General features: G+C 40.7%; 2 protein-coding genes across 5 annotated transcripts; one reads left to right on the top strand and one right to left on the bottom strand.

The window, feature by feature from the left end:
- Positions 1-411: 411 nt before the first annotated feature.
- DTX3L (deltex E3 ubiquitin ligase 3L) lies at positions 412-8634 on the bottom strand. Of its 2 annotated transcripts, XM_030488284.1 has the most exons (5): positions 7978-8179; positions 7476-7699; positions 4010-5551; positions 3051-3268; positions 412-1458 (listed from the first exon to the last, which is right to left on the bottom strand). In XM_030488284.1, the coding sequence occupies exons 1-5, from the start codon at positions 8150-8152 to the stop codon at positions 1389-1391; spliced, it is 2229 nt and encodes a 742-aa protein (XP_030344144.1). In that variant the 5' UTR covers positions 8153-8179; the 3' UTR covers positions 412-1388. The 2 variants fall into 2 exon arrangements, with proteins under 2 accessions (XP_030344144.1, XP_030344143.1); XM_030488283.1 differs by lacking the exon at positions 7476-7699 and having other exon boundaries at positions 7978-8634.
- Positions 8206-19441, top strand: PARP9 (poly(ADP-ribose) polymerase family member 9). 3 transcript variants are annotated; one of them, XM_030488285.1, is made up of 11 exons: positions 8206-8290; positions 8751-8793; positions 9868-10700; positions 12191-12415; positions 12495-12713; positions 13939-14014; positions 14487-14861; positions 16117-16247; positions 16818-16992; positions 18199-18472; positions 18504-19441. In XM_030488285.1, the coding sequence occupies exons 1-11, from the start codon at positions 8276-8278 to the stop codon at positions 18535-18537; spliced, it is 2400 nt and encodes a 799-aa protein (XP_030344145.1). In that variant the 5' UTR covers positions 8206-8275; the 3' UTR covers positions 18538-19441. The 3 variants fall into 3 exon arrangements, with proteins under 3 accessions (XP_030344145.1, XP_030344147.1, XP_030344148.1); XM_030488287.1 differs by lacking the exon at positions 8751-8793 and having other exon boundaries at positions 8264-8290; XM_030488288.1 differs by lacking the exons at positions 8206-8290; positions 8751-8793 and adding an exon at positions 9333-9552.
- Positions 19442-19879: the final 438 nt, after the last annotated feature.

Below are 19879 nucleotides of genomic sequence, written 5' to 3'. Positions count from 1 at the left end.
GGGGAGATTTGGCCTTCACAGCTTGTTTCACTGGGCAGAAAAGCACAGCCATTTAGAAACAACTGGAATGTTGGTATCTTACTTCATAGAAAAGGAGGAAACGTGAAACAGTGTAAAATGTGAAAACAAATGCGGTAAAACAAAACCACAGTAGAAAAGATACTGTAACCTACATGGAAACCAAACAGTGCTGATACTATGACACTTGAAAGCCAGCGAGGTAAAGTAGTGCCGCCTATTCACAATGTGGGAACCTAAAATAAGGAGAAAAAAAAAAAGGAGGTCCAAATCACCCCAAGTCGTGGTGGTAGTGGGAAATTCCTAAATTAAAAAAAAAAAAAACAAAACAACTATACTTATCTAAAACAGGAGGGAAAAGCTGTACAGAAGAATGCAGAACTGGGCAGCTGGTATTTTTACATTTTATTTATTGGTTACATTCAATAGCCTAACAAAAATGGGTTTACTCACTAAAAATTATGGCTGCACTATGCAAAAGCTACTTGTTTTACACCCCCCTAAAGGTAATTATCAGGGTATTTAGACCGTGCAGAGCACGGCAACAAGGTATCTTTGTTATACAATTTAAAGCATACATTAGAAGCAATGGGAAGAATATAGTTTTATACTTGTAAAGCTGACTTAAAAGTTGTATTTAAGCTCAAACACAATGGAAGGCACAGAACCAGGACCCCATGATCAGAGATGGCCACAGGCACCATTTACTTTCCATTCACTCCAACATGGCTCTGATCATTTAGCACTCCTACAGGTTAAAACCACCACAGCAGCATCCACGCACCCCCTCATAAATTATCCATGCTAATTTAATGTGTAAACCCCAAACCACTACTGCCATTTCTACCCTGAAAAGGAAAATAAGCAAAAGACCACAGCCTGATCACAGCTGGTGCTGTAACAGCTGCATAGAAATTTTCCAAGCAGATGGGTTACCTCATGCTATCCAAGATGACAGAGGTAATAACACAAAGCTAAAGCATTGTATCATATAAAAGCTAGTAGTGGATCTGACAGTTTTGGTGATCAGGTTGAGGACTTGTGGGAAAAAAGTGCAGATCAGATTCACTGGTAAAGTAAGATATACAATTTGAAATTCAACAACTGCAATGAGTACTGATGCTGTGCTCACAAGACCCAAATTCTGTAAAGGCTACACATACAGAGAAGTATTATTCAAGGAAGTAAATGATGTGTAAAAACAGCATATATCACTTCATGGAAAAGATTACTTTTCTTAGCTGACTATGAAATAAAAGTGGTTTAAGTGCAGCAATTGAACGAAGTAATTTCTTCTCAGTGATTGAATAGTAAATTAACTGCTACAAGTTCAGTTACTGTGCTTAAGAGTTGACAGTTGATAAATTTCTTTATTCAATTCCTTTTGCTTTCAATTCCAATCGAACCCGGTGCAGATAATCAGGATCAGGATAACCAAAGCTAGAAGAAAAAAGAACACTTCTGCAATGAAGCTCTTCACAGTTCTACAGAACCTTCTCATCAAAATCTCTTAGAACGCTTTACAAATCTTATGCATTTCCTTTTACTCTACAAAGAAAACAGATCCTATTTTGCAGATGAGAGAGGTGGTACATCTGTAAAGCTAAAAACTTAAGAAAAGGAGCTGCTAAATTTGGTTTACCAAACTGACACCAAGGACTTGATTTTCAAAGCTGCCTGCTTTTGAGAATGAAAAAATAAAAATTTGAAAATGATAGGGCGGTTGGGCATGCATCTTTGTAAAAATCAGAGCCAAAGTGTATCCAAGTGGGCATCTAAAACACAAATATAATGCCACCTCCGGATTTTAAGTAGTGCATCACCAAAAGTAGGTATGAAGCAAGTGATAACCAGGGAGAGCAGCTGGGCAGAAGCAGCGATAAAGTAAAACTAATACTTTCAGTTCTTTTATGATCCTAGCCCAAGAAGAGGGATCTAGACATAAACCTTGGGAGCTTGCAAGAATTCACCTGCCCCTGAGAAGCTGAAACAAGCTTGAATGGATTGTTCCAAGCCTTCCTCTTGTCTCTGTAAGACTTCTTCCAGGAGCCAAACAGTTTACTGGTATTATCTGTAGTTAATCGTATCTTTCAGAATGGTCAATGGTGTGTGCATTAAGGGGTGGAATGTAGTGATGCTGACAAGAAGGCTGTTATACATTGAGGAATTAGCGATCCACAGTTCACTGGGACAGGCCCAGGCCTGTGCCATGCTGTGCTGTGCTGGATGTGCAGTGTGGCCTTCAGCACTGTGTTGTGCTGCGCACATCCCATGGCTGCGTGACAGACTTGGGCAGCTCCCACTTTGTACTGGTGATTACACCACCTGTGCATCCTTGCCTTTATCTAGAAGTGCACCAAGTCCTCAAGAAATACTGAACAGAGATTGTCTTCTACTAAGAAAATCCTGTAATAGCTCGAACGACCAAAATGAGGTAACCCCTTCTATGGATGGGGTCGGCATGGCACCCTCTGCTCTGATCGGAGGCCCACTAAATGCTGCACAACTCGGGGTTCATAGCATCTAAAAGAACAGAACCATATCTATACTACAATCTCTTCTTGCTGTTAGCCCTTATACGAAGAATTTCAAATCACGTTTTCCAGAGTCTGAGTACTGTCTTTACTGGGGTCATAACAGACCAGCACCTCCTGGTGCAAAACAGGAGGTTTTGGATAAGGAGTCCAACCTTAGCTGCTATCAAGAGCTTGCTGTCCTGTTCTGCACTATAAGTAGTCTCTAACCAGAGCAGTTATTAACTGAGTAGGTGCTTTACACAGTTCACTGGTGAATGAGTGGCCTGAAGGCCAACAGAAGACTGAGCTCATCCTGTTCAGCTGTTTGGACTGTTTGGTTGTCCAAATTGGTGAGGTGATTCAAGTCGGGATCCATAGAGCATTCCGCAATCACTTTGTCAATGACAAAATCTGAAAGCTCTAATGTGGAAAATATTGAGGGCAGCCTTCCTGACTCATCTAATAAATGAAATTACATAAAGAGCAATAAAATTACATAAAGAGAAGACTACTTACTTCGTAGGTCCTCCCACCGTGGAAGTTTTGTGGTGAATATCATTCCATGTGATAACACCTGTTGCACCAGTAGTACGTGACTCCCCCACCGTGAAAATCAATTTTTGGTTAAAGGCTTTTCTGAGGAGCTGCAGAATTTCTCGCCCTTCTTTATTGTCAGGTAAATAGGCTTTTCGAAAAGTTGACAAATAAGGTTTCCCTGGGTTTGGATGGTTGTTCTGTTTTGTAAAAAAAAGCCAAACAAAAAACCCATTGTATGTCATAAACGCTTTGAAAGTGTGAAAATGACACATACCAGCTGTTGCAACACTTTTTATCCTGTCTTTGATTCAGGAGGACATAGCATGACTGATGACTGATTTTGAGGAGTTTTCTCATTAGATAGTTTCTTTCATAGAAGTTTCATTCACATTTTCTTGCCATCACGCATGTATCCATTGTTATTTTTAAAGTTGTTTTCTCATCTTTGCTATCCGAAATGCATGTCACCCCACCCCTGACTTTTTCATTCATGCCATTTTTAGTCTTAGTCATGACTCTAAGCACACAACATAAGCTGATATCTCACCTGAAAAGCTCACAAGCCAGCCCATTATTCATTTTGGTCCATTGGTGTCCGCAGCTAAGAGAATTCCTCAGAAAAATCCCGCTATACTCACACAATGTTGTTTAAATGATACTACTCCATAGATTTCAGTTCAGTTATTCCCAATGTGCAAACTACAGATAGGTAGCTCTGTCCTGCTGCAAATAAAACGGCTTCTATTTAACTTTTTAATTCCTACTGCATTACTTAATTGCACCCAAAAATACTGAATTAAATACTTGCAGATTTGTACAGAATAAAGAAATGTCTCTCCTGGATGTGCATTAAAATGACAGGAAAATAGCTAATTTTATGTTCAATATTGGTTTTGTTGTGGGAAAAATCTCTTTTATGAATCTTTAAATATACTTACAGTTTGAATACCACTGTACATATTATATGTAATCTCAATAGTACCACAACTGGGATAACCAGGGAGAGCTGAAGACAGAATTCTACTTGACATTTCCCCCTCTGGTTGGTCTCCTTTCATGACTCCATAGAAAGTATTGCAAACAGGACAAACTTGCTTGTAAGTCATGGCCTGGTCGATGCAACTTTTGCAAAATGCATGTTTGCACTTTCTCAGTGTTTCTTTGTTATTAATTATCTCCATGCAAATTGGACAAGTATCTTTGTCATTTTCTTCTGTCTTTGCCTTAGCCTGTCCTTCAGAAGAAAAATTATTCTTTTGCCTGCCATTGTATTTGTTCTTAGATGCTCCTGTAGCTTCTTGATAGCTGAGATCAGAGGTCAGTGGTGTCCTATTTTTAGTTTGCGTTGAGTTCTCAGTGATAAGAAAGTCCATTATGTACTTTTCAGCATCAGAAAGATGGTTTGGTAAGCCAATTAACATGAATTTGTCTTTCTTCTTCTTAAGCATTACATGCAGATTTTCCAATTGTCTTCCATCAAGTAACATATTTAATCTTTTCTTCTGACCTTCTGAAAGCTTCAAGCTGACGAGTTTTTCTCTTAACATTGCAGAGGCACTCTGAAATGCATTGATGAAACATTCGGTAGCATGTGAAGACATATCAAAAGTTTTGATCCTGGGCTTAAATATTATCAGCATCTTCTGGTCATATGAAATGTCTTTCTTTTCAATTGTGGTATCAAATTTGTCTTTAATGTCTTCAATTTCTTTGCTTAATATTGTCTCCAACAGCTTAAACACAGAAGCATCAACTTCAATTCCATTCCTGTATTTGTACAGTTCAGATGACGTTTTCATATACTTTCCAGCTTGGCTGTTCTCATCTTCCTCTGCTAGAAATTTTTTGGCAGCTAAAATCTCACTTGCTGGACCACGAAGTAGCAACTGATTACCTTCCTCTTTGGCAAGAAGATTATTAAACTTAGCATTTAATTTCATTATTGTCTCACTTAATATGTAACTGTTTGTGACAGGAAGTTCTTCCTGTCTCAGATTTTCCACACTTTTCTGAAAAGTTCTGATAAAAAAATCACTAGCTTGTTGTATTGATGCAGGACTTCTACCAGAAGTGAAGCCTACTGATGTGGTTCCATTGTAACAATTTTTACTTCTTATACGCACCCCAAAATGTTCATGTAGTACTTTGATTTGCTCTTTGCAGGTATGACTGAAATATTCATACAGAGCTGACGGAACTGTAAACTCATTCAGTTCTTCAGTATTCAGACCATTTTCATCTTTCAAACCATTCTTACTTTCAGAATGTGAAAAATCACAGTTCGCGTCATTGCCTGCAAGGATACCCTTAAAGTAGCAATAAGCTTTCTCAATGTCTGCAAAATCTCCTGTCAGTTTCTCAGATCCATCAATATCAGGATTTCCTTCTCTCTTTAAATTTGGACATATAATGGTAATTCTCTTCCTTTGCTGGTCAGTGAACATACTAGTATTCAAAGTCGCAGATACTGTAAGAAATATCTAAAAAGACAAGAAGAAATCAGTATTTATTTTTTCTAAGATTGTCTGCTTGCTGCTTCTATATTCTCAGTAAGAAAAAGCTCTGGTACATCTCAGTGGGGGTAGGTTACCACAGACACATTTGCATATAGCATTTCTTTTTTGTCATGCATACTGACATTACACATGTGTAAGGAAAGCAATTTGCTTCTAAGCCATCAGCAAAAATGGAACTTGTTAATGTCATCAGCATTGCAGGAACAAAGACAATAACTTTGCTACGTATTTTGAGACTGTGACCAGTACCCTCTGCTCCTGACCTCCAGTAATACGGTTAGCATAACTAATGCCATTTAACAAGGCAAACAGCCATTCTCTGTGACTGAGCTGGTCACATATTAGCCCCTTTTCCCTCCCATTATCAGGCCCTGAAGGTCCTGTGCATCAACCAGATGAAGCAAACAGACTTCTTCTTCCTTTCCTATCATCCTCAAGGTTTCTGGGCATCCGGCCAGCTACTCCCCTCCTTACTGGCCTTGAAGCTAAACAGCATGCAGAGCACTGTCTACAAAATCAAGCATTTACAAGTCCCAAGTGGGAACCTGGATCACAACTTCTCCTGGACAGTGAGACCCATGATCCCCCAGTGGCCAGGGATACCTCCACCATTCTCTGCTTTCTCTGAGGACTGAGTAAATGTCTCATACACTTTTATGTGGGTTTCAAGTCTAGATATGTTACATTGATACAGCAAGCCAAGTACTAAGATTTGACATGATCTGCAGAGGTGATTAGAAACCACAAGCTAAGATTTGCTATAAAATTCAGTGCTATGCTATTTATAAAATTGTCCTACACTGATTATGCTTGTAGAAATCCTGTGCTATTCTGATCACTAATTCTATGCTATGTTAATTATAGAATCCTGTTAAAAAAATAAGGCTTTAATTGTAACTATAACTTAGGGCCATCATCATTCTGCCAAGGATCCCCAAAAGAACCTGCCTGTCCCCTTAGTGTCCAGTGACAGAGCTACAAGATGTTTTAACAGCACATTTAATATCGCATTGTTCTTTAATTATGTTAGACTGCTAGTTTTCTCTTACTCTCTTTCTTTAAAAAAGAGTCTTTAAAAAAAGTCATGCTTTAGTAACTCAGGTTTAAGGCAGAAAATGGGATTCTGAAAAATAATAACAAACATGTTCACATCCCTACTTTGCACAGACAGAAGGATAGAGAAATTTTCAGTATACTGCTACAGATGCCAGGTAATCACTACGTTAGCACATGCTATACCTCAAAAGCTACATCTATGCTACTATGCAAAGTAGGCTAAACCTTCTGGGGCAGATATCAGTCTCCGTAGAGCCATATCCACATCATGTAATGTGTAGTCTGGCCCTCCCCCATGTTCCTAACACACAGTTGGTCTTTTCTGCATAACTTTTAGTTCAAAGTGTCTGAAACAGTGTTCGCTGTGCTACACCTCATCAGAGCAGATATTTTTAACACTGAGGTAAAGGATGGAAGTAATTAGGGCTGTTGGAAGGTGCAAAATGTGCTGAAACAGTGTTAGAGGTCTGTGTAGCAGGGAGGGATCCAAATCTTATGCAATTCTTCCACCTTTTGGGAGCAGTCCTCGGTGCATTCTATCCCCTGAAACCTGCCAGGGTGCTGCTTTGAGGAATAGTGGTTGGCACATGCCAAAGCCATGCTGGAGAACATGCTGCCTGTTAGCGTGTATGGATGACCTGTGGTCCAGCATTCCAAAGTCATTCCTTGCCCCCATTTTATTGACTAAGATAATGTAACTGACATTGAACATTCTATAACATGAATGAACATACTTGGCATGAAATATTGAAGTGCAACATAAAGCAACACAAAGGACTTGTGAAACTACAAGCAGTCATGGCACTGGTTGTTACCGCTCTTCCTGGTGTACCTTTTTGGTAATGACTTCTCTTGTGGTGTCTCCATGGCCTTTGGCTGCCTGCTGCTCCTTCTGAGGAGGTGGGGAAGAGCGGGAGGGGATGGGGCAGCTAGAGAATGCCTGCTTTGTAAACCGGCTCTTGCTCAGGTCCCCTTCTTCCGGCTGGATGACTACCTTCAAGCGCCTGGCACCGATTTCCACGGCGTGATCCGTCCGAGATTCCACACTCTTCTTATCTGCAGTAATTTGGAGACAGAGAAGGCTGATAAACCTACCTGAAGTCTTGACAAGTGGCTGTCACAGAGACCACCTGCTCCTTGCCCACCCAGTGGTGCAGTATGGTGCCCATGGCAGCCATTTCCAGCCCCCTCACACGGTCACTCGGCCGCGGGGCCTCCGTGCGAGCGGCCCTCCGGGGCGGCCGGGGCTCTGCAGACCCCCTCACCCCTCGCGGGTCCTGCCGCCTCAGAGCCGCGCCGCCCGCCCTAGCGCCTCACCCCGGCGCCGTACATACCTTGCTCCTGCTGGAAGAGCACCAAGTAGGTGCCGGGCACGGGGCCCGCCCGCACCTCGCACTCGCCGCCCCCCGACCGCTTCCCTGACTGGAAGTAGCTCTGGAGCTTGAGCAACGCCTTCTCGCTGGCATCGGGCGCGGGGCAAAGCCGCACCAGCAGCGGCGACGCCGCCATGACGGTACCGCCACCCGCTTTCGCTTTCGTTTCCCGCTCCGCCGCTCGGGGCCGCAGTTCCCCGCCCCGCGCCCTTCTCTCGCCACCGGCGCTGAGGGAGAGACGGCCGCGCCGCGCCGGTTAATGGGGATTCTCCAGGTAACAGAGCGGGGCTGGAGGGGGGTGGAGGGCTCGGGGCTGGAGGCAGCACCCTCGGGGGTCTGGGGAGCTGCGGCTGGAGCTGCCCCTGTGCGAAGGGCCGGGCCGGGGCTTCCCGCACAGCGCTGCCACCGGGCTTCAGGCCCAGGGGAATAAACCAACAACCAAACGTAAAACCCCACAGAAAGAGTTCTTTTCTGGTCTAGCTCTCGGGAAGAAGTAAAATTTCCCGGCTGCTCACCACCCACAGGCGGGCCGGAGCTACCGTAAGCTGTGGATAACCTCACGCACAGCGGTGCGGTCACCACAATTGCAGCTCTGAACAGCATTTTAAATATCAGAACACTTCGTACTTAGTTTTGAAAAGGCGGCGCTGCCGGTCTTGCTTGCAACAGAACGGCTCCTGTAGGAACGCAACGGTCAGGCAGTAACATTTACTTTCTCGTTTTTGTTACAATAGAGTTACTACTGTCCAGAGATCTCCAAAGAGAAGAGCGATTTAGGTAAGCCTCTCATTTAGCCATCTGCAAAGTGTGTTCCTGTATTTAAGTTGAAAATTGCCAGCCACAGCCAGCAAACTGGAAAATATTGATGTGAAATAGCCAAAAGCAACCTGAAATATATGAATTAGACACAGTTATGATTCAACATTATTATTCATTGCTTCAACAGGATTTGCTTGCATTTCTCTTTTAAAAGTAAGAGCTCAGAAGCGTTTTGATGAATCAGTGCGTATATAAGTGCAAAATGTTAAACTCTTTACAAGCAGGTAGCATACCCCAGAGGAAAGTTTGATTAAACTCATACAAATTCATTTACACTAATTAACATAACTACTGTATGCCATACTGCTGACATCTGCCAGGAGAGGGCTGTATGGCCATAGTGACAATGTAAAAATCACCCCGCTCTTTACCATTATTTTTGTTCCCTAAAAAAAGTGGTTTAAAAAACCCTTCTGAATTCATGAATTCCATTAAAAAAAAAAAAAAACCACCAACAAAAAAACTTACTTGTGAGACTTAAGTGCAGACCAAAAAAGAGCCGCGGAATTAGACAAAGCTCAGCATAAGGTCTCTGTGCCGTCATTAAATGAACGTATTGGCAAGTGTTCCTCAGCCAGTGTAGCTGTGAGTTACTGGCTCTGCAAAGGCCTGGGGAACTCGCCCTTGGACCTTGCTGGAAATCGGTAACAAAATGCTAAAATAAAATGCCCTGGAGAGGGCAGAAGGAGGCTTCAGCCAGGCGAGAATAAACAGTAGGTAAGTGAGAGAGAGAAAACACGCAGCAGGAGGAGACGCATCTTAACCAGATTTCTTCCTCAGGAAAACAGTAAGGCAAACTCAAATCCTCAAGTCACCACAGGCTCAGTGATATTGTTGTAATCTTTTAGTGCCTTTCTGTGCTTAGCTGGGCTTTCTAAGCCTGTGGAAAAGGCAGAGAGATCAGACTGTGCCAAAAATCTGGTAGGTGTGAGAGTAAGATACAATTGAGAGCTATAAACCTTACTTCTATATAAAAAGCAATGTTTTGACAGTAGTATCTTGGATTACACTTTACATTATTCTGTATCCTAGGGCCAAGCATGGTAATGGATGAGGACAGCTTGATGATTCCCATCAATAAAGATGCCTATGAAGCTCTTAAGAAAAGAGAGAACTGTCTAAGTAAACTTGTTTACGAAAAGTTTGCTTGTACATTGACCTTCAAAGGTACAAAATGCGCTGTTGAAGTATACAGGAAAAAAATGAAGCAGGGGATTGACATTTGTGTTTGTAAGGATGATCTCACAAGACACAAGGCTGACGCTTTGGTGAATTCAGCCAATGAATTTCTTAACCATTCTGGAGGCCTTGCTTTAGCCCTTGTGGATGCCGGAGGGCCAGAAATACAAGCAGAAAGCAATCATTATATTCAAAAGCATGGACAACTCACAGCTGGCAAAATAGCAGTGACAGGCGGAGGGAAGCTCCCTTGTAAAAAAATTATTCATGCAGTTGGTCCATTGTGGGTTGCTTCTGAAAAGGAAAGATGTTGCAACCTACTTCAAGAAGCTATTTTGAATGTTCTGAGGTATGTTAGTGTTCAAAAAAATGATATAAAGTCTGTGGCTATCCCAGCAGTGAGTTCAGGTGTTTTTCGCTTCCCGCTCAATGTGTGTGCTCAAGTAATTGTAATGGCTATAAAGGAATTTATTGAGGCAAGTCCACCAAGCTGTCTCAGGGAAATCCGCCTGGTGAACCCCTATGAGCCTGCAGTTGCAGAAATTAAGAAGGCCTGTGAAAAGTTTCTGGGTGATACCAGTTTGCTTCAGGAAACTCTTTCAGCTTCATCAAGCCAGCTTTCAACTTGCATCAAGCATGGAGGTGTTCGCTTGAGCATCGTAAGAGGATTCCTTGAAGAGCAGAAGGTAAGTCTGCCCTGTGATATGCCGAACAAGGAGTTGCCTCCCAGTCTTTGCAGGATTTGGAGCCCAAGAGTTCAGAACACATATTGGTCCACTAAGATTGGTTCACCATCTTCTCAGCCTGATGAGAATTTACAAATGGTAAATAAACTATAGTGGCAAGAAGTTGTTGATTTTGTTTGCTGGTTTTTGGTGGGTATTTTTTTAACATATTTTTGTTTGGGTTTTTTGTTTCTTTGTTTCTAAATGGGTATTAAAAGTCAAAACATTTTTATTTCTGTTTTGTACACATGCTGTTATAGTGTGATAGAAAGCAGCTAAAGATTGGATAATTAATAATAACTTACCCCTATGCTAATGTTTATCTTATTATAACATCATGGGAGTCCACATTTTATCATGCATTCCCTAGAAGTCTACTCTTATTTTTTTGCCTTGCTTTTTTTCCTGTAATTTATGTTCTCATAGATGCCACTGCTGGAGTTACTCAGCAAACACTGCAACAGCTGAAAATAACTTATACAGATGATGGGCACCTTACCTTTAAACAGTGCATCATTTAAATTGATTCGTTTAACTTTTTAGCTAGAAAATCTGATGCAAAATGTATGAGCTTAGTCATAGTAATCCAACAGAGCTCTTAGACTGGAAGCTACATCACGGGGATGGCATTTAGCCATTTCCTAAAAGATACAGTATTTGCTAAAGGCAAATTGTAACTTTTATTTTAAAGAAGTATCTTAATTGAATAGAAAGTTAATTTTGCTGATGTGAGAGCAAGAGATTGTAAAGTTGACACTGTGGGGAATTTTATCAACCAATTATACAGCACTGAAAAATACCACATGCCTTCAAGACTATGAGGAAAATATGCTCCAAAGTCTTGTAACTGTAGATAATCTTCAACAATTAAAAGTTAGAACAACTACTGCTGTTATCAGCATTCTGAAAACAAATTTTTTGCATTTTACATATTTAATTTGAAATATAAAAGACCTGTGGGAATCTGGTCTTTCCACTGGAATTTGAAGCAACCATAGCTTTGGAGTTCCCCTGTGTGTACTGACCCTGCTAGCCTGGTGACTACTCTAACACGGGGAGCGTCAGCAAGGGCTGGGATAACAGCCACAGCCATAGGTCTCTCCTGCTTGTTGATAATTGGCTGCAGAATTGCATTTGGTGAGGCACATACGGGTCACTTCCATAGCTGCAGTAATAATTCTGCTGAACACACTCAGACGACTGGAATGGGTCTTGTGCATGCTGTTGGCTTCTGAAAAGTATGTAGGCGTTTATTGCCACCAGAATGTGCGTACTTTGATGTATTCCAGCACTGTCCTTAGTAATAAACAGTAGAGAATCTTTCAAACAGCTGATGTGCTGCAGCCAGGCTTTTTTAAAATGAACTGTTCCTAGAAAGAGTGCTCTCTGTAGTAGCAAAGCTTGCAAATTGTAAACCTGAATTATACTGAAACTTTGCTCTTTTTTTCCAGACTACAGCTGTTGTTAATTCTGTATCTGTGAATGGCGAGCCTTACTCTCCCGTTGCAAGAACACTGCTGCAAAAAGCAGGTTCAGCTCTTCAGGATGAACTAAAGTCTCATCTTAAAGATCTTTTGTCTTATAAAATCTTACGAACAAAAGGCTATAATCTGCCCTGTGAGTTTGTGCTGCACATTGTATGGCCACAATACCACCACCCAGTGTTACTGTGTGAGGTGATAATCAGTTCGATTGGTTTTTAATTAATTTTCATCTTGAGTGATGTGGGGACTAAACCATTTGCTTTTCATGCAGGAATTAAAAGCTGCAGTGACCAGATGCCTGTATTACATTCAGGACTGCCAATCTCCCTCAGTTTCTTTTCCAGCAACTGGTATTTGCTCGTCAATGCTGCCTATTGGTGCAGTGGCACAGATCATGATTGAAGAGGTTTTAAATTTTGCCAGGGAACAGCCTGAGAAGAAGATGGATGTGCAGTTTGTCCTTTGCCCAGATGACAATGATGACTATCAGGTAACAAATATGCTAACTACTAGTAATGAAAACCCAAAACTGTAAAAATATTCTCACAGATGACTACAAATTAAGAAAATCTGAATTCTGTACTAGTTACAATGTTTGTGAGCAGCAGGTCCCTTTATGAAACTATTTGTCTCATTAACAGGTATTATTGATCTTTACAGATCTTTATTTATCTTCACTAAACCGAAAGTCATTGCCTTGTGGCTTGATTACAAAGGGAGGGAGCTCTAAAATTCTCATGACTGCCAGAAAATTTATAAGAAAGATTCTACTCTTAACTCATGAAAGAATGAACTTATTCCTCCTTGGGAAATTTCTTTAACCATTATTTTCTTTCGTATGACACTCCTAGGGCAAAACTATCGACATGTTTAATGACCCAGTGTGATAGAAGGGTTGCAAACAGTGGGTAATTTTAACTGCAGTGAGCCATTTTCCGCATTGAATGTTTAGCTGATGTGATTAATACATAACTATTTTAGATAGCTGTAAAAGTACAGTTTGCTTTTGTTCCCATTTAACTTCAACCATTCATTGTTTCAGCAGGTGCAAGAACTAGGTGGAGGGCAGTTGGAACTAGATGATCTTTAAGGTCCCTTCCAATGCAAACCATTCTATGATTCCATGATTCCAAGATCAGATCCATGTTCTGTAACTGTCCGATAAACTCTAAAGGAAGCTGTATGACAGCTATGTGCATCTCACTTAATCCTTTGATAATCAGGGCACATTGGAAACTTTTTGCTGAAAAAATGAAAGGCAATTTGCCAGATGCCAAATCCACTGCCTAGTAGAGTAGCGCTTCTCAGAGGCTTTCCATGTGTGATCATGAAGAGGAGTTTTGAGGTAAAGGTAGGGGAATAGTTTGGGTTTTAAAACTGAGTAAGGATTCATCAGCATTAAACTGCAAGTAATGAACATCTTTGTCCAGTGTGGTTCCATGAGTTCCAGATATCCCACAACAACAAGCAGTTGTTAAAGGTGCCATTCAGTGTATAAGGGGTGTCTTACCTTAGGAGATGTAGAACAGGAAGGCTTTTGGTATTGTCAGGAATAAAATTTGGGGAAAAGCTGACAAATGTCCACTGTTAATAATTTCAGAACTGAGGGGAAGGCGAAGCAGCTGTAAACTGCTTATCTATCAGAGTTTTGAAAAGACAAATTGTATATTTGACAAGAGAGATTTCAAACTCCGCCTGAATGTTTTTCTTCCAAGGTTTTCCAGAGAAAACTTGATTCAGCGACACACAAACTGGGAAAAAGTCAGTATTACAACAGAAGTGATCATTTGAGTAAGTAATGGGCAGAAGGGGCATTTCAAGTAAATGAGCATTCCAGATTTGAGAATCTGAAACCACATTCCTTTAGAAAGAACTCAGTGTTTTCATGTGTCTTGGGGGAAGGAGGAGGCAAAAATGTGTGAGCGCTTTGCATTTTTACATTGATAGGAATGGAACTGGGCACTCCCTTGTAAGATTTGAAACATAAAAATCATTGTGCTTAACCTGTTGGAAGTCATTTAGTGGAAAGCAAATAAATTCTGCATGTGTGTTTTGGCTTGGTTTTGTGGTTTTTTGTTTTTCTTTTTTTTTCCTGGAAACCTTACCTCCTGGTACATAAACTCTTTTTTGTTTTGAACGTACCAGATGAGCAGTGTGTTTCTTGCACTCTACATCTTGCATTACATGTACGAAATTGTGACAGCACTAGAAAGCTCTTCACTCTTCCAGTGCATGTCTAAAAAGAAAATAATTTTTCTTTCAGGTACAGAGTCAGGCAGTCAAAGTGTAAAAAAGGCTGCAAATAAGGAGCATGCTATTGAACTTAAAGGGAACATACATATGGCATTGGAAGCAGCAGAATCATGGCTCCAAAGCATGATACAAATTGAGGGAAGTCACCATGCTGTTATTGAAAACAACTACATTTTTAGCCTTGGTAGAAAGGAGTTTGCAGATCTATCTAGAAAGCAGCTTTCTAGTGTATGTGTATCAGAAGTGGTGAAAGGTGAAAAAGCAAGACTGGAATTTTGTGGCCCTCCTGACGCTGTGATTGATGCAGTGCTCACAACTGAAAAATTACTGCTTCGTATGCAAGAGGAGACTACAGCCAAACAAAAGGAACTGCTGCACTTAATGAGTATGTAAACTAAATAAGTGACTAATGAAGTAAGTAAGTGTCTAAATAAGGTCAAGTATGAAGCAACATCTGTGTATTGCTGAGAGCAGACAGGCTGCATTCAGTTCACACACATACTGAGCATACCTTTAATTACTGATATTACTGTACTTCTGTCTGTGAGCCCCTGAAAGACCGTTTGTTATCTTTGGTTACCCTCTTGGCAGTATTCCCACTTGGGCACAGCTTATAGAGGGGCTGGCTGCCATTGTACAGCCAACTGTAACTGGCTTCCGCCAGGACAGCATCACTTTACAGCCTGGCCACTGGAGACTGACAAAACTTGCACTTGATAAACACACACCTTTGCTGAGCTCTTTTGCTAGCTGCAGCTAAACCCCTGTTGCAGGACCCACCTCGGCCTTGTTCTGCAGAGTCCTTGATTTTCCTTGTGATGATAAGGGGACTAGAGCCATACAAAGACAAGCTGAGAAAGTTGGGGCTGTCCAAACTGGAGAAGAGAAGCTGCGTGGAGACCTCAGAGCAGCCTTCCAGTATCTGAAGGGGGCCTACATGGATGCAGGAGAGGCGCTCTTCACCAGGGACTGTAGTGATAGGACAAGGGGTAATGGGTTTAAACTGAAACAGTGGAAGTTCAGGTTAGATCTAAGGAAGAAGTTCTTTGCTGTGAACTGGAACAGCAAAGGTTGCCCAACTGGAACTGTGAATGCTCCATCCCTGGCGGTGTTCAAGGCCAGGTTGGACGGAGTCTTGGGTGACATGGTCTAGTGTGTGGTGTCCCTGCCCATGGCAGGGGGGTTGGTACTAGATGATCTTAAGGTCCTTTCCAACCCAAACCATTCTATCATTCTATGATTAAGTTGATAGAAGTAGTGCATTACAGCAAGCTACTGAGTGATCTATTTTTCCTCATGTTTGTATAGTCATTCAATATAGATAGCATTATATATAAGTTGGGCTGTGGAGAGATGTAATGGAGAAGATAAATTGTTTTCGGTTTTGGTTGGGTTTTTTGGGGTTTTTTTGTTCCCCCTCTCTCTGGTTTCTTTAATAAATACAGAAAAAAAAAGAATAAATTAAAATATATATATACCAGTCCCTCTCAACATTAGCCTCTGGCATTACTTCAGAGAATATTTAACTAAACTACTTGGTTTTTAACTAAACTATGAAACTAAAGTATTGGATCCCTCCTCCTTGCCTGTACCTCAGATATTATGATCTATGAAAATTTTACTCCCTTATTTCTATCTAGCCCAAGCAGAAGGACACCTTCACAAGACAAATACTACTAACTGTGTCCAGATTTCACCGGTAGAATCATACCTTCAGGAGTTTAAGGAGAGAGAGAAAGAGTTCGAAAAAGCTGGGCTTTGTGTTCTCAAGGTAAAGAGAATATTAATGGAAAAAAGTAAATCTCAGCTGATATATTTGAACTAAACATGCTTAAAAAACCTCAAGTGAACTATTTCAATATATTGCTTTTAAAAGTTAAGATCAAATCACCCTAAATCCTTAAAACAGATGTAGTCTTTACTGCTAATAAAAAGTATTTCAAAACATAATGCAACTCCAGAAATGTGGTTAAATTCTGAGAAGTCCTTTTAACTTCAGTGTATATTCTGTTTCTTACTTCATGCTTCAAGTGTTCCTTTGTAGGACTCCAGAGAAAGATGAGATTGGTATGTTAGAATGAGCGCAATATTCCAGGACACTAATGCAGCGTGTCTGTTTTCTTCTTGTGTAACCATGTCTCTGAAAGATGTGGAATAGCGGTGTGGCTCTTTTTCTGTGGATCAGTTGCACACTTCAAATACCTGATCTGCTCTGTGGTCAGTACCTTTAAGCTTAGTCAAAAGTTCTGCCACTATGGAACATAGCCTGAGCAAGAGCACTCATGAATTTCATGGATATTGGTCTCTCTCTGCTTACACTACACTATTATTTATGTCACAGATTGAAAAGATACATAATCCTCTTTTGTCTGCTGCATTCCAACAAATGAAAAAAAAAGTAGAAGAAAACCAATATACCTACAAAGCAACACACAAGTTGTACCAGCGTGTTCCAGTGCAGTTCTGTAGCTTGGTGTGCCAGACTGGGTTTCACAGGATGTATTGTCCACCAACAGGTAATAATTTGCTTTGACATCTTTAATCAAAATGAACTTAGTGAGTGACTACTAAAGTTGGATTAAAATCAGAAAAAATGGCATTCCTAAACAAGAACTGTTTCTTACCTGCATTTAGAGTCGTATGAGCTTACTTTTTCATCTGTGGTAAGATTTTCCTAGTTTCCTTCCTGATACTGTAAAGTCAGTAAGGCTCTGGGAGGACAAGCCTGGATTCTAGCCTAGCCCAGACACTGCTGACAGAATTGTTAACATACATACACATAATGCCATGTCCATGTTTTCTTTTATCGTGTCACTCTTTAAAAAAAGTCAGAAGTCAGCATCTTTATTCACTTGCTGCAGCTTGATGTTTTAAAACATGTTCAAAGGAATCACAGAGTAATTGAGGCTGGAAGGTACTTCTGAGGGTCACCTAGGCTAATGCCCTGCTCAGATCAGCTGCAGTCAGAATCTGACTGAGCAGACTGCCATTCAAACTAGAGTATGCTTAGGAAGAAAGTTGTGGTGTTTATGAAGTATTGTAGTAGACAGATGTTTTCAGAAATGGGAAGGATAAGCATTTAGTGCTTCATCCTGCAATAGGGGAAGGGTGTGATATTTTGCTTGTCAAATGCAGAACTGGGATTTCAGACAACAAGCTGTTCAAAAAAGGGAGGTTTGCCTTTCCTTGTCTCTGCAGTATATGTGGCACATTTTCACCCTTTCAAAGTAATAAATAGGATGATGGTCTCATTTAATTTCTTTGCACTTTTCCAGGCCATACAGTAATAGCATTTTTACACAGCATTCTTCTTATAAATCTCAAAGCTTTTATTTTGTAGTTCACGTTATTAAAATCTTGCCGTCTTACCCGAGTCTTTAGTACATGCTGACTGAAGTGTTAATATAAATACATTATACCTTGATGTTTCTATCACTGGATTAACGGTTAAATCTGAATGGTCATCACTGGAGCAGCAGTTAAATCAGAACAGCCATCAGCTGTCACTGCTCATGATTCCAGTGGGAGGCCTGTGCTAGCATTAGAGACACTTAATGCAGATGTACTTCTAAGAGGATGGCACACATTCAGCAGTAACAGGAATGTAATAAAATGTTATACTGAATCAAGAAGCAGTCTCTTAGTGCCACCACCCCATAAGAACCGATTGTTAAAGGCCGCTTTTTTTTTTTTCTTCTAAAAATGTTTCTTTCTTTTTCCAGAACAAAAATATGGAGCTGGCATCTACTTTAAAAGGAACCCGAAAAGTCTAATTGAGGGTGAAAACACATGGGAAACAGACTCTAAAATGTATGTATTTGAGGCTGAGGTATTAACAGGCTTATACACTAAAGGCAACTCATCTTACATTATGCCACCAGCAGTGGAGGGGGATGCCACTAATGTATATGACAGCTTGGTAGACGATGTAAACAATCCTGACACCTTTGTCATTTGCCAGAGTGCTCAGGCCCTTCCACGATATTTGTTGACTTGTTCCCGAGTGAGGGAGATATATACGGCCCTCTGAGGAAACCAGCAGTATCTTGAATAAGAATTAATCAGAGCTGTAGCTATTGTGAAGCCGCCCTCAGAACAGAGTCTGGTACTTAGAGAGGATGCTCTAGTTAGTAACATGCTGTAATCAAGCGCCTTGTGCAAAGTGGCCTGAAATATCCATGAACAAACAAAGTAAGTCAGTATGTTAAGGAGGTTAGAACAAAACTATGTGTGAATGGAAGCAGAAGGAAAAGCATCGCAAAATACAATTGAACATTTATCTGGTCATTTACTTTATGCTTTAAAATGGTCTTAGCATGTGACTATACACTTGATGTTTGCATAGGTTGTTACTCTTGCATTACGTTTTCTTAATCTGAAATATTATGTATGTTAGTGAAACCCAAGAAATCTTGGTTGTGCCTTTGACTCTTAATTTTTCTTCGGACTTAAACATGTAAATGTATTACGTGAAAGCTGTTTCTCACGCTGGGACATGCTATTAAATGCACATAGTTATGGTAAGTGTGAGGCAATACTTCATGCCTTCTAACAGTAGTTGGTATTACAGTTTCTATTAGTTAAGATATTCCAAGCATTGTAGATACACGTATTCAAAATAAAAAGCATAACTGACGCTATCGGCAAACCTGTTATTTTTCCATATAGTCTTAAGAATGTGACTTGACTGTGACTGAGCTTCAGATTTCTCAGTGGCACTGAATCTCTTTGAAAGGCCACAGAACAGTAAAGAACTGATTCAAGCCACAGTGTGAAATTTCAATTCATCTCCTTTATTGGTATCTTTTAAAGATTACAGTGTCATCCTTGTAGCCAGGTATCCCCACTCTGGGTCTGGAGCGGCCCAAAGCCAGTGATCGGAAAAGCCTAAGAGCTACTATACTTACGTCAATGTAAAAGGGGATTCAGTCCAGCTCTTGGCTACTTTGAAACTTTCTGTACTAACACCGGAGCTACGCCTGGTGTTAGCAGGGTTCAAAACAAATCTACTGCCCCCACCTAAAAGCTACTACCAGATTTGTCCAATCTGAAGCATTTAAAACCATCAGTTACAGCCCTAACTAAACACCTACACGGTTGTAACAGTGCTGTAATACAGAAACAAAGGCTTGTCTGTCAATATCCGGTCTGCTTCTAAACTGAAAAGCCACCTGTGGTTAAAATGGTAATTATCTGGGGAGAAGAAGGGCTCACACAAAACTACCAGAAACCAACAATGACATTATATGGAAAGCATTTCAGCCACATGTAAAGCACTATGCTAATGGAGAGTGGTCTGAACCCTAAAAACCAGATGAAATTAGCATTTAATAAAACTTTTCAAAATAAGCAAACATTAATTTGTTTGCTTATAAGGGTGCTGAGGCCCTGGCAGAGGTTGCC

This window comes from Strigops habroptila, chromosome 5 (genome assembly GCF_004027225.2).
Source record: "Strigops habroptila isolate Jane chromosome 5, bStrHab1.2.pri, whole genome shotgun sequence".
NCBI classification, from domain to species: domain Eukaryota; kingdom Metazoa; phylum Chordata; class Aves; order Psittaciformes; family Psittacidae; genus Strigops; species Strigops habroptila.
Note: the sequence above shows the minus strand (reverse complement) of the source record. Positions and strands in the feature narration are given on the sequence as shown.

Bases quoted from the DNA above. Each gene is read 5' to 3' on its own strand.
- PARP9 (XM_030488285.1), top strand. The intron at 12,714-13,938 runs GTAACAAATATG...TTTTCTTCCAAG, and splicing joins ATGACAATGATGACTATCAG to GTTTTCCAGAGAAAACTTGA. The intron at 14,015-14,486 runs GTAAGTAATGGG...TTTTTCTTTCAG, and splicing joins CAACAGAAGTGATCATTTGA to GTACAGAGTCAGGCAGTCAA.
- DTX3L (XM_030488283.1), bottom strand. From the start codon at position 8,619: ATGCTGTTCAGAGCTGCAATTGTGGTGACCGCACCGCTGTGCGTGAGG. The intron at 3,269-4,009 runs GTAAGTATATTT...TTTACAAAACAG, and splicing joins TGTACAGTGGTATTCAAACT to AACAACCATCCAAACCCAGG. The intron at 1,459-3,050 runs GTAAGTAGTCTT...TTTTTCTTCTAG, and splicing joins ACGGTGGGAGGACCTACGAA to CTTTGGTTATCCTGATCCTG.